Source organism: Eurypyga helias, unplaced genomic scaffold, assembly GCF_000690775.1.
Source record: "Eurypyga helias isolate BGI_N326 unplaced genomic scaffold, ASM69077v1 scaffold1981, whole genome shotgun sequence".
Lineage (NCBI taxonomy): Eukaryota > Metazoa > Chordata > Aves > Eurypygiformes > Eurypygidae > Eurypyga > Eurypyga helias.
The window spans coordinates 117,245-130,650 of NW_010228755.1; the positions used below are offsets into that span (position 1 = coordinate 117,245).

General features: G+C 40.5%; 1 protein-coding gene across 1 annotated transcript in view; it reads right to left on the reverse strand.

The window, feature by feature from the left end:
• Positions 1-12,535, reverse strand: part of NSUN3 (NOP2/Sun domain family, member 3) — a gene marked incomplete at its 5' end in the record, with an annotated part of 17,758 nt that extends 5,223 nt beyond the window's left edge. Inside the window, 4 exons of the mRNA XM_010160107.1 lie at positions 8,373-8,494; positions 9,022-9,176; positions 10,791-11,134; positions 12,417-12,535. Coding sequence (XP_010158409.1) covers positions 8,373-8,494; positions 9,022-9,176; positions 10,791-11,134; positions 12,417-12,535 — 740 coding nt within the window. The remainder of the gene's footprint in view (positions 1-8,372; positions 8,495-9,021; positions 9,177-10,790; positions 11,135-12,416) is intronic.
• Positions 12,536-13,406: the final 871 nt, after the last annotated feature.

Genomic DNA, 13,406 nt, shown 5'->3' on the forward strand with positions numbered 1-13,406 from the left:
CCTACAACTGTTTTCATTCTAGTAACACGACAACGTCTCAGTACTTGCAATCGAGACCTGAAGAAGCAGCACCACTGGTGGCAGCTGACATGTAAGTCAAGCTTCTATGCTTCATACTACACCACTGCAGAAGTGTGAGGCAATTGTTTTAGCACCCTAAGATAGGCAAAGAATAGCAGCAAAGACTAAATTTGGTGAAAGGCACGACAAACCATTAACATGCCCTATTTACCATGTAAGGCCTGTATACAAGATCTCCAAGGTTAGTTCTTTCAGGAGATACTACAAAACAGTAAGCAAAAGTCATCACATTACAGAACTGCAAGTACTACTGCACGTTTGTTACAAGGCAACATACATGCTAAACTAACTTAAAAAAAAGGTCAGCTCTTTGCTGGGGTTCTGAACACAACTTTAGTACATATCAGCACATCACAATTTAGGAGACTTTAGTGATACCAACTAACGCAAAATTTTAATGATATCTTCAAATCATCAGCAGGTTGGAATTACAATAGCTGGAAAACTGCAGGATAGAGCGAGGCTCCTTGGCACATCATTATGTAGAAATCTGCCTGATGCGAGAATGATTCACCATTCTAAAGCAGGTGTTAAAAAAAAAAAAAGAAAAAGAAAGTATTAGCAATATATTTTCTGCAGGGTGTGTTTTTGGATACAGGTTCAATGGCACATACTGTGCTACAGAAGATGCACTAATCTATCCCAACCCCTGCTATTAGAGTACAGGTTAAGATTTTTAAAATAAATATATTATTTTAAAACAGTTTTATCTAGATTACTTCAGAGCTAACAATGGAGAATATGCTAACAATAAATTAGGGAAAACAGAGCAGTATTCTTATTTAGTGCCTTGGGGAAAAAAAGACCACTCCAGAGCCATGCCACAACTCTTAAAACAAAAAAAACCTCTTCCATGCAACTAAAATGTAGCTAGCCAGAACTCGAATAAAGGAATTTTCACACTTACAGAAAATTAAACACCATAGGCTGACATTTTGTTCATTCTAAAAGTCTTGGTGCCTCAACCATCCTTTTAAAAAACAGGTAGACAATAAATACATATTTCATACTATAGCTACCACCTGTATGTCCAGCCTACTCCTCCTGTGCTTGGGTTTATGTTGCATGCCATTGAAAGGGCCAGCATTAATTATGTTAATCATTCGGCCATTTTCAGTATTTAAGTAAAAAGATTACATATATTTTAAGGCAATTTTAAAATAATTCAACACTTCAACAGTGCCATCTTTTGGCAACTGGGATGAATTTCTGCTCAATATGCAAGATAATGTCTGATGAGAATAAAAACTGCCAACCCTTTCATAAGCTATTCAAGCAACAAAGCATCTCAAGATGCATTTGCTTTTTTCCTCAATCCTATTCTTTTTATTGGCTTAAGATATCACACATTTTCTTCTTCCTCTTACAAGAGTCCAGATACACTGTGGTACTACCATCTGCATGTTAAATGTTCTGCCTTTTTTTTCCTCTCCAAACCAAGCCAAAACGATAAGGAAATTCCTCCTGTGTCAAAATCTGTTCTTACTCTGTGACAGGCAGTGACAGAGGTGCACAGCGATACTACTTCAAGTATTCTCTCCATATCCCGATGATGTACTCCCTCTGCTCCTCTTTAAGTAAGCTTTGCCACTGTGGAGAGACACTGCAGTTCAGAATAACACGGTAGCGACAGGAGAAACATGAAATTAACTACTTTTTTCCAGCAGCTAAGTATAATAATAAAAGTAGACACAGCAACCAAAAAAAAACCCCCAAAAAATCAAACACCAAAAAGCCACCCTGTTCTGCTCTATTCAAAATTTTTCCCAAAATTTCTAATAACAGTTCTGTAACAAACAATTTTGAATTCTTGGAAAGCAAAGACTGAACCTTCAGTTTAATGTTACTAAGCTTTTTCTCCTCTAATGCACAGTCGTTCCCAAATTACCTTCTTACCTTATGGACACTCAGAGTTCCATCCCTCTTCCCAACTTAAACTTACCGTTTACAAGAAGAAAAACATGTAGCCCAAGCAGAAACTTCTCAGCTAGAGAAAGGGGAATGAAAGACTTCTGAAGCCCACTACAGGCTTTGCCACGCAGCTTTAGTGTTTTTCATTACAGCTTATGAACCTTCTACACACGGAAAGGACTGGAGATGAAATTAAAGCCAAATTTGTATCTGAATTTAGATCTGTAAGCCCAAAACAGCTACCTATCTGCTAGGTAGCTTATTTGTTTATTAGTGCATTTATTTATGAATTTAATAAACGTTGGTTTGCAACATACCATAAGGGACTTCATCCCTAAGTTACTCACGGAGCACTGCCAAAGGCCTAATGAACCAGGCAGTTCTTAAAATCAGCAACTATTTATTTTAACAGCTCTGGTGGAAGACAGAACGGACCCAAAACGACCACAACACTCACTCTTGGTGAAGAATTTCAAGACAACCGTGAGCCTAAAAAACCCAGTAAAAAGACAATATAACCAACAGTATAACCAACAGTGTTTGGGGAATGGCACAGCACAACACCACCACATTTAAGCATACCAAATTAGAACAAAAAACAGAAGACTCCCTTTCCAGTCAGCAGCTATCTAACTGTTTCCATCCAGAGGAGCAAGGATGCCCAGAGAGGGAACACGGTTTGCACAGCAAGACACCCTGAACAGCAATTCCAGGCCTGGGGCCAGCAGTGTATATAAACTATTCAGCTTTTCAGTTTAATCTACCAGAAGATGGCAAGTGGTTAAAGAAGGAATCATCCACACAACCCACAGATTTGTTTGAACAGTTCCAGTACTAAAAAAAATTCCCAGTGGAGCTAACTGACTAGACGGTTACGGACAACGACTGGATGAAATGGCCCACTAACAACAGAGCAAGAGGTAAAATTCCAGCCAAAGAGCTGAAAGCCAGTGCGGAGGAGCAACCTTCAGTGTAGTTTTCCTGACATACCTACATGCCTTCCTTCTCACCTCTTCCCCCCTGGTACTGCAGTTCAGAATTCCCACAGGTCACTCCAGAATGCCCCTGAACTGCACCTGGGGAGCTCCTGTGTGGGAGCCGAGCACACTGACGTGGAAATCCGTGGTACAAGACAGCTGCCGAGTTTGTTAAGTGACTCACTCCTTTCTGACTCTCGTTTCCCCATGACATCCAGCCTGACCTTCCTTGCCATGCCTGACACTAGCAACTTCTACGATGGTAAATTTTTTCAAGGCTCAAGTCACCAGCTCTCCTGGCCTTTGCAATGAACGTTAACGCCTGAGATTTTTTTCATCAGTTCCAAATCATAAACAAAACTGAATCACCTTGCTTGGACAGGAAAACTACCTAATCGTGAGCATCTTGCTTTTTATTTCATCATTACATGCTCATGTACTATAACAGCTTTTGTCTTAATGCAGAAATGGTACAGTGGTACCATATGATAAATATATGATGGCACATTTACACAAAAAACAATTTCTGCCTTCACTCCACAACATCACCACTCCCACCCCCCAATCACGAGCACGCAAATCCTCTAGGTACGCATTTCACGTTTCAGTGAAAACACAGAGGTGACAAGGAATGCAGGAGGAGGAGTATCAGGAATTTTCCAGCAAATCACAGTATTTCCTACACAATAAGTCAGAAAGACTGTTTTTCAACATATAAGTCTATGACTCTATGTATTCTATGGAACTGCCACTAGTTGTCACATACTAGGGAAAACAGTGCGGCTTGTAACTTAAGTTTCATTACATTTGTGTCCTAGGATTTCACCAAAAGATATATTTTCAAAGGTCCAGACTGGAGAAAATAAAGCAGGTCCTGTGGCATGTAGATTAGCCTTTAGAGACTTAGGTTACCAATTGTACCTGATGACTTAAGGGAAAATGTCAATCTCATTTTACTTCCCACGCGTGCAGCGTGGTAAACCACCACACAAAGTGGCTGCGTCAGCAGCAGTCTCTGCTCCGGGACTGAAACACCAAAACAAACACAGATCAAAAGCTTTACGAAGCCACTTGTACAACACCTGGTTGCTTACATATGACATTAACTAATGGTTTAAGTACCTTTTAATTCAGAAAAATAAGTTCAGAATATTTCAGTTGAGTTTTTTTAAATTTTTCCTTCCAAGTAAAAGCAGGTGCACAACACTCCTACCTCCCTAACTATGCAATGAGAAAATAATTGAAAAAAAATAAAAACCCAAACAAAACTTCTGGTAACCTTTTCATGAAAAAGATGAGCAATTTCAAATAGCACGTTACCATCAATATCCAAAGCATAAACGTTCTTTGTACAAAAAGGGAAACATCTGTTTTACCTCGCTATTTTGCTCCACTTACACAGGGTTTGCAAGAGGAGATAGGTACATTATACCAAACCAGACATATCAAAGATCATATTTATAAGCAAAAGAGAGAGAGAAACATTTGATTAACTAGGGAGAATAAAGGGTTTTCTGGATTTCTCAAGCCAAGATTAATGTGTCATCCTGAGTTCTGAAAAAAGAGAATACATACAACTCGAAAGACATCAACTAGAAAAATGAGACCTTGTATTTTGCCCCAGTAACCCAAAGCACACTGCAAACTTCTCATGCACCCAATTACTCCAAATCCCTTAACTCTGTGTGTGTGTGTGTGTGTCTTGGGTATTCAAAACAGTCTCCCTTGTAGCTAACTACCAGGGAGAAAAACTGGTGAGAAAGGGAAGCCAGCCAATATGTATCTTTTAAAGTTAGTCTGAGCTCCTGTGGACCAGAACTCTATTAAAGACTAATTAAAGCTGTTTAATTACTGAGAGATGTCACGTATAGAAGAGTTACAGGAGTCTGAATGCCTTTGCCGCGTTTTCTAAATTGTATCCTGTTGGATTTATTTTCAACTGAACCCTAACACAGCTTCTTTCAGCTGCAGTAACTGGTCTAAGGAATAATTACAACATCCGTTACAGTTTCACCATTAAGTTATTATGTGCTGAACTTAAGTCAAAATCTAATTTCTACCCGAGAACTGATAACATTGGTAAATTCACTTACTGGAACCACTGCATTTTGTGCTAGCATTCACTATCAGGAAATGAACATTCCTTCCTTACTTCACAATTTGTTTTCTGCATGAACACTCCAAATAATAACAAGATTTGCAGAGTGTTCTTGGATTATAGCACTCAGCGGGGACGCTTTGGTTTTGGCATTAACAATCATTACAATCTCAATTTCCGTCAAATCAGTGACGCTCTCACTGCTTATAAAATTTGCTGTTCAGCACTTATGCCACTTAGTTACATTTCAGATTTTATTCACACTGGAGCAGGAAGAACCTCCCATCATTTCAACGCTTCTTCAGATCACCATTCTCTGAAACCTGTATGTACTTATTAAATTACACCATACTGCAAAAAATACTTTTCCTTCCTTCACTTATGGCATCCAGTTCTGGGGTCCCCAACGTTAACAAGGACATGGACCGGTTGGAGTGAGGCCAGAGGAGGCCACGAAGATGCTCAGAGGGCGGGAGCCCCTCTGCTATGGGGACAGGCTGAGAGAGTTGGGCTGGTTCAGCCTGGAGAAGAGAAGGCTCCGGGGAGACCTTATAGCACCTTCCAGTGCCTGAAGGGGCTACAAGGAAGCTGGGGGGGACTTTTTACAAGGGCCTGTAGTGACAGGACAAGGGGGAACGGGTTTAAATTGAAAGTGGGGAGGGTTAGATTGGATATCAGGAAGAAATTCTTCCCAGAGAGGGTGGTGAGGCACTGGAACAGGTTGCCCAGAGAAGCAGTGGATGCCCCATCCCTGGAAGTGTTCAAGGCCAGGCTGGATGAGGCTTTGAGCAACCTGGTCTAGTGGAAGGTGTCCCTGCTCATGGCAGGGGGGGTGAAACTGGATGATCTTTAAGGTCCCTTTCAACCCAAACCATTCTGTGATTCACATCTTCTCTGATGTCCCCAGCCTCCTTCCCCCAAGCAGATCTGCTAAAAGCAGAAAAAAAGAGACACAAGATGACCAAACCCAGACAAGCAGATTACAAAATTACATGTGAAGCACTTCCTCAATAAATGAAGAGGGAATTTCAAATTTAGGGCTGAGTGTCACGTGACAGAAATGCAAACAGAACTCCCCTTTGCATTTCACTCTTCTCATTGGTGTGTTATCCTTGCACTTAATACTGTGCTAAACTGAAATGACACTTGGTCCTTACATTTTTAAGCTTTATCTTCAAATCACTTAGTATTTCTTGCATTTCTCTCAACAAAATTGCTGGGATCTAGCATTCTACTCATTTTTATTCTACTGATACAGGAACCACAGTGAGAAACGCCCAGCAGCATAAAGCACTAGGTAATCTGAATAGATAAGCCAGCGGTAGCTCGGCATGAGCTGACTCACATTTGATGCAGTACAGATGGATTAACGTAGGTTCAGCCTTCCTGAGTATTACTGGAAGTATCAGGTGGGATTCAAACTCAATGTTTTATTTATAATTAAGCATTCTAGCAATAAAACAAAGGCTTGAACAGGGTAGCAATCCACAATTTTACTTTCACCAAACTTCTAATGCACCTGGATGAATCATTTAGCCTCTCCTGGTGTCATTTTATCATTTCCTTATTCCCTTTCACACAGGATCTGAGATGTCTTTAGCACCGGAAATTCATTCTGAAGTGATCAGAGAAAAGAACAGTGAACAGCTATATAATTTACGAAGTAGATGTCAAATATTTTATGCTTGCAATCTCTAACTCTTGAACTTATCCATTTATTTCTCATGCACCAAAATCTTCTAAGACTATGAAAATTCCAGTGCAGGTACCAGCAGATTGGTCAGCCTACAGAAATACTCAGATCTATGTTGAGCAATTAAATTTAAATTACCATCCTTTTATTTCAATTTACATATCAGAAGTATTTTGTCCTTACAAATATAATTCTTATTGCTGTTGCTATGCTATCAACAGAAGCAAAGTTCTCTTCCTGATTCAGGAATAATTCAATTAAATCTGATTTGGGCTGACAGGAACATCTCCTTTTTTTTAACAACAAGGTTCCTGCTGTCATGAGTTCTCCACTTCAGGTTTACAATCTGGAATGATTTATGCAAATTCTCAGAATTTCTCTGCATGATATATGCTTTCTTTTGGCAGGGGTTCACAAATTGGATTTTATATGTCAAATATTGAAAAGGGAAAACCGAAACAGGTCAGTGTTTTAAATGTGATTGATTTCTTCAAAGGAAATGGGTGACATGATGCATTACTGCAATAAGATACTCATATTTCTGTTATAAATCACAGGCTTCTGCTAGGCCTTTTTCAACTGGAAGTCATGCAAAACTACCCTGAACTGCTGCAATGGGAACTTTTCATAAAAACTTTCTTCTTCTTCTTTATAATATTTTCCTCAATTTGCTTTGACAGATGGACTTCAGGCATGACTGTTACTTTGCAAAACACGCAAGTTTAGAAGGTATTATTGGGAAGTCCCCAGTGAGAAAAACTGTGGAGTTTGAAATGCTTCACAAGTGCTAGCCTGTGGCTGGTATCATTCAAAAGAGTAACACATGACAACCTTGATTTTGATTACTGGGTGGATGTCCTTGAAAAACAAACAATCCTCTCTCTCCCACCAAACCCAACCTTCTCTCACTTTTTTTTACCTTATCAATTATGATAAGTCTTTCTGTGTTAAAAATAGTCAAATGGGTATTAAAGTTAAACAGTACATAAGAATGTGCAATAGTGGACTCAATCTCTTCATGTAAACAGCCCAGAAAGCAAATTCTGAAGCAGCATTAATTAATTACCTAAGTGATGGCTGGTAACCAGTCCTGACTTCCAGTACAGGTATCAAGAAGACTGTCATAAAGAACTTTCAGTGATAATTTTGTGAAAGAACAACAGCAAAAGGAGTTTGGGGACGAAAGACCAGTTTGCCAGGTTTACAGACCACTGTCACAGATAATATTTATTAGTGTTTTTTTAACTCTAAGTGTGGTTTTGCTTCAGCTGAGGAATATATCTGAAACCATTTTAGCTGTGTCCACCACAAATACTGTGATATGTTGAACTGTTCTGAGTCATCTGAAAATGGACACGGATGTGCAGAAGCGAGTTCGCAGGACTGTACAGCTGCAGGGCAGTAGAGGACCTTGGCCTCACTGCTTTATCACCACACACTAATTTCTATAGTCTTATTAACCTAGAACAACTGCTTATTCTAAACCGCTCTGCAACAACACACATCCTTTTCACATGGGGAAACCTGGTTATTAAACATGACAAATCTTGCCTTCATTTCATTCTTATTAATTATGAAAAGCTCCTTTAATAGCTTTCCTTTGCATTCTCACCTTAGCAGCTGGAACTGTAGAGATGATAACTCCTTCCTTTGTATTAGCCTAAGCGTAGCTTGCTGAATATCAGAAGAGAATAGCCAGCTTCTGTCATTCGAACAAGGAGCATCAACCAGTAGCTATACAAGAAATCAGAGCAAATAAGACAGTTCAAAATAAAGTTATTCACTTTCTAAGCACCATGTGCCAAAAATATACTCACCTTACTTTTGCAAATACTTACAACACCCTTTTTATTCTCCGTTTTAGGGGGAGAAATTATCTGATTATTATTCTGATATGTTTTAATGGACTTACAGGGCAGGTGGGGGAGATAATAAATTACTGCTCCACAAGTACCCTCTACCTGAATAGCTCTCACCCGTTTCCCCCTAATTACGTGCCACACAAACAACACAGGTACAAGGTCTTCAGAATTCACTACCAAGGCCAAATACGTAACATCATCTAACACGTGGATAAATGCACGACAGGCTGCACAAAGTGATTCCTGAGGCTCTGCACATCCTGTACATGACCTCGGCTTCCCCTGAGAGGTCAGACATTTTTGGGGGGTCAGGAAAAAAAAAAAAGAAAGAGAGAGCAGAAGAGGAAGAAAAATAAGCAGAGTGTAGAAATATTATTTGCTGTTAAGTAATAACATCACCTTGTCATATAATTCTGGCTTAAGATCTCCAATTTGTCTACCATCCAGTTTAGAGACCGTCATTAAGTTAATCAAAGGATGCGGGACGAAGGATTCTATTGTCTCTTTCAACCATCTTGATCTCAAATCATCGTACTCATTACAGTGAAACTGACCTTAGAAAAATTAAAAATAGGAAGTAAACATCCCAAAATAAGTGTTTCTATTTTGCATTTTTACAAATATAAGGAGTTATGCTGATTTCAGAAGTTCTACTGTTCTGCCACGACTGCCACAGAGTTTACACCTTATGTGCTTGTTATTGCACATTTTACAACACTGCTGAATTTTTATAAACCCAATTAAATTTCAACATGCTCCTACAGAGCAATCCATAAATATTTACTAGGAAATACTTACTGTAGCAATAGACTTCCACAGTAAAACAAACTTTAAACATGGTCCATATCCAAAGGCCAGTGCTAAGTGAGTGCCTCTCTGGGCTCCTTGAACCACTGTCTAAATGAAGTACATGCCCCTTATTAATTAATTACCTTTTAAATAAGTAAAACACCAGTTTTGTGTATCCTCAGCTGAGCAGTCCAACCCCTTATTTATTTGAAATCCAAGCTAGAAGTGTTTTAACAAGCACCTTTTAGTTCTAGTTACTTTTAACGATGTAGCCAGAGGGGTTACCCCTCCAGAAGAAACACGGCTGCTGTTTGTACCCAGACCAGAATCACAGCATGCTATTTTTTAATTTCTCAGTCCTGTTTTATAATTCAATGCAATTCCTATTTTCATGTCTCCACAGGTTGTCCTATACCACGTCTGCCACATAAAGCAGGGTACATCTTAACATTCACTGCGGTCTATTAAAAATCAACTTCCTTACACCTTAGGTTCTAGGCAGCAATTCAGTATCTTCAGAAGCAGACATGGGATAAAAGTGGGTTTTTCCAAACCTTTTGAAAGGGCAATCCATATTTAATTTACTTCATTGGCAACACCTCATTCTGCTCGAAGAGGGAGGGAGAACCAGCTGTAATCAACAGGTGCAGGTGTTACACTAATGGTCTCATCAGTAAGAGCAAAAGGTGCTGTGAACACTGTGAGACAATTACTACCCAAGCTACCATATGAACTTGGAAACAGCAATCACAGCTTTAACTCCTCAGCCTGAAAGAACTGAGCTACTGCTTGCTGTTGCCTTCTGAACACTGTGATCACCTTAGTGCCCTTCTGCAACATCTCAGAGGATTGAGATGCAGAGCTTATTAAATACTGGTACAGACCAGGTCTTCTTCATAAGCTTTCTCTCTCTTTCTAGATCTTGCACATTTAATTTGTTATGCTCTGGTTTACACCAGTACACTTAAATTTACTCACAGTATGTAGCACTGGCCAGAGAGGTAGCAGTGGGAAAAAACCAGAAAAACGTACAAGTGTTCTAAGACTGCAGATTACTCACCTCCCTGTGCCAACTAAGCAATGTGATTTAAATAACTTCTTGGGAAGTAACAAGGGAACCAGTGGAGGAAGAAAAAGTTAGAGCTACTCCACTGTTAGTCTACAGTAACCTATATTTAAATATAACTACTGCATTTTTCATTCTCTCTTAGGTAAACCGACTCCACAAAAATCCTATTAAATGGCAAGGAACTACCTGAAATATAAGTTATTTGTGTTTTTTGCCCCCCCAACCAAATCTTATACAGAAGAGAGGCACAACTGAAATAGCCCGGGGACAGAGCCAGAGACCAGCTTCTAACAGCACCTGGGTGCGTTACCTGGGGAGGCGCACTGCAGCATGGCTACCGCTTTACCCCCTGGGGCAGCACACAGATCCAAAACGTCCTCCCCATCTTTCACTTCCAACGTCAGCACTGGCAACAGCGAAGCAGCGTTGAGCAGGTAATACTCTTTCAGTTTGCCTGCCTGGTGCTTTTGTGCAGGGAACCTCCCTGGAGTTGTCTTGACGTAACACTTCAACGCCGCCGGCAGGTAGGGCAAAGGCCCACGAAAGGCAGGATGATATCCCTTCGCGTGCAAGGTGTTCTCCACTTCAGTCGGCTGGCTGAACTTGTTAAGCAGGACAGCGTACTGCCAGCACGATGGGCACGTGAGCACATCTCTGGATTGAAAAAAAAAAGGAACAGCTATTTAGGAACTTGGCAAACCACATGAGCTTTCCATCATGCAGGAAGCCTCTTCTTACCTAAGGGTAACAATCTCACCACTGAATTACTCGGATACCATCAAAAAGGAATAATTTTGATTAGATATGATTAAGAAAAGTGTGCAAGAAAACAGTTTTAATAAGAAATTAAGCCACTGTTTTCTCTAATTACTGCATTTTAAACACTACTTCTGAAACAAGATGGTCTCTGTTTTAAATGATGAAGCATAATGCTTTTTCTGACTATAAAGTACTTCCCTAGGGACAAAGAACAACAACTGTATTATTAGTTATAAATACCACAACAAAAAGAATGACTCTGGCTTTGCAATGGTTATTGCAGCTGACACTGTAAAATGCAGCTTTACAAGTGTTTTTTTCTACAATTCCTTTTATGTTCTACAAACACTGGGCCAGCAAAACTTAAACCAATAGATATTCCTGGAAGACAGTAAAAAATCCAGTGCTTAGATGCTAGGAACATGCTTGTTGGCATTTCAGTTCACTTTTTTCAGACCTTTCTTACATGGATTTCCCCCTTTTTCTCTTTGAATTTCTCTCAGTATCTTTTCATTTAGCCTCAAAAAATACTCCTCAGGAATATTCACTGCCTAAAAAGGAAATATGCATAGATCCCACCCAGAAGTCTTTAAGGTGATTCACTTAAATTAATGCATCTATACTTCTTTTCCTTTTCAAAACCAATGAAGACACTTATTTTAAATTATTTTTAACCCAAAGAGGCTAAACCAAAGAGGTCATTCAGAGGAATCACATGGTTTATAAAGTCTCTGATCACGTAAGATGCTTTTCCCTTCAAAGTTAACATGGTAGCACTCCTCACATGCTTCAGGTCCAAGTCAGCTTGCTTTTGTTCAAATTCCTGCTGAAAAGTACAGAAGGCAAGCAGTGAACTTGTCCCAAAGGGCTTTCCTATGAGTGACAACCACCAGCTAGCAGGGAAGGGAAGAAGTCTTCTCTCAGCCCTTCTCTAGCAGCTGTGTGACCAAGGTCCAAATTACGCAACAGCCTTTTGGTACATGTTGTTAATATTCAGTTTCTTCTAATAAAGGAAATCAATGAAAGACTTCTGTTATTTAACACTTTTAAGCTAGTTCTAAACTGAAAATAAACTGAAGCAGTTGTTACAATCCATGACTCTTTACGAAGTTATTTCATGAAGCACTTGAACAGACCCTCTCCTCACCCTCCCCCCCACCTCCCCCAAACAACAGACCTGACACTGGTCCAGGCATCTCCCAGTTCTGTTGTGTACTGCTTCTCAAAATGATCCAGAACGACTTGACATATCTGCTTTTGAAGTTTCCCTTTTGCTTTATTTTCCAGCTTCAGAGAAAGGAGGAAAAAAGCTGTAAAACCAAAACTGAAACCCTCCCTAGTTCTCATCAGAATTACTCAAAAGAACATTTTATCAGTTTAAGTCAATTTAGCCTCAGTGATACTAGGATCCTCAAGTACCAAGCTGTCGTGGTTTAAAGCCACTAAAAGCAGCACGCAGGCAAGATGTAACAGAAATTTTAGAGAACAAACAAGTTAAGCCGGCGTACTCTCTTGTTCCCTACCTGGGAAGGTCTTGCAAAGCTTACTGGTAATAGTCCTCCGTACCCACTACGCTAACCACACGGCAGTGCCGGGGACTCTGACACACCGGGCGCAGAACGAGCAAGGCACGATTATGATCCCGTGCTGGGATCACCTCTGCCAGGAGGTACTCACGTGCTTAACTAATATGAAGAAATGGATGTGAACACTGTGGAAATCGGCGGGAGCTGAGCCACAACGCACTGCTATAACTAACTTATTCCAGGAACAAGGGAATTAAAAAAAAAAAAGAACAAAACCACGGCTATACTTTTTGATTCCATGTTTTTAAGCTTTTAATTTTTTTCTCTGAGGGTGGCAGGAAGAACTTTTGGTTTCTACAGTATTCAGACGGAAAACCCCCAAGGGGCACACGGCATTTCGCCGCGTTCCCCACTCTGGAGCAGCGCTCCCCTCCCCTTCCAGGCAAACACCCGTCCCCGCGGAACAGAACCCCCCAGTAACCCAAGGCAGACCCAGAAGGACCTGCCAGGTTACTTCTGTCGCCTGTTAGTTTCTTAATTAGGCATCGCGGCGCGTGCTGCGGGCCCGCTCTCCCCCCGGGGCGCTGCCGGCAGAGGGCACCGAAGTCGCGGACGCGCTGGTTCGTGGGGGGGAGAGGGGG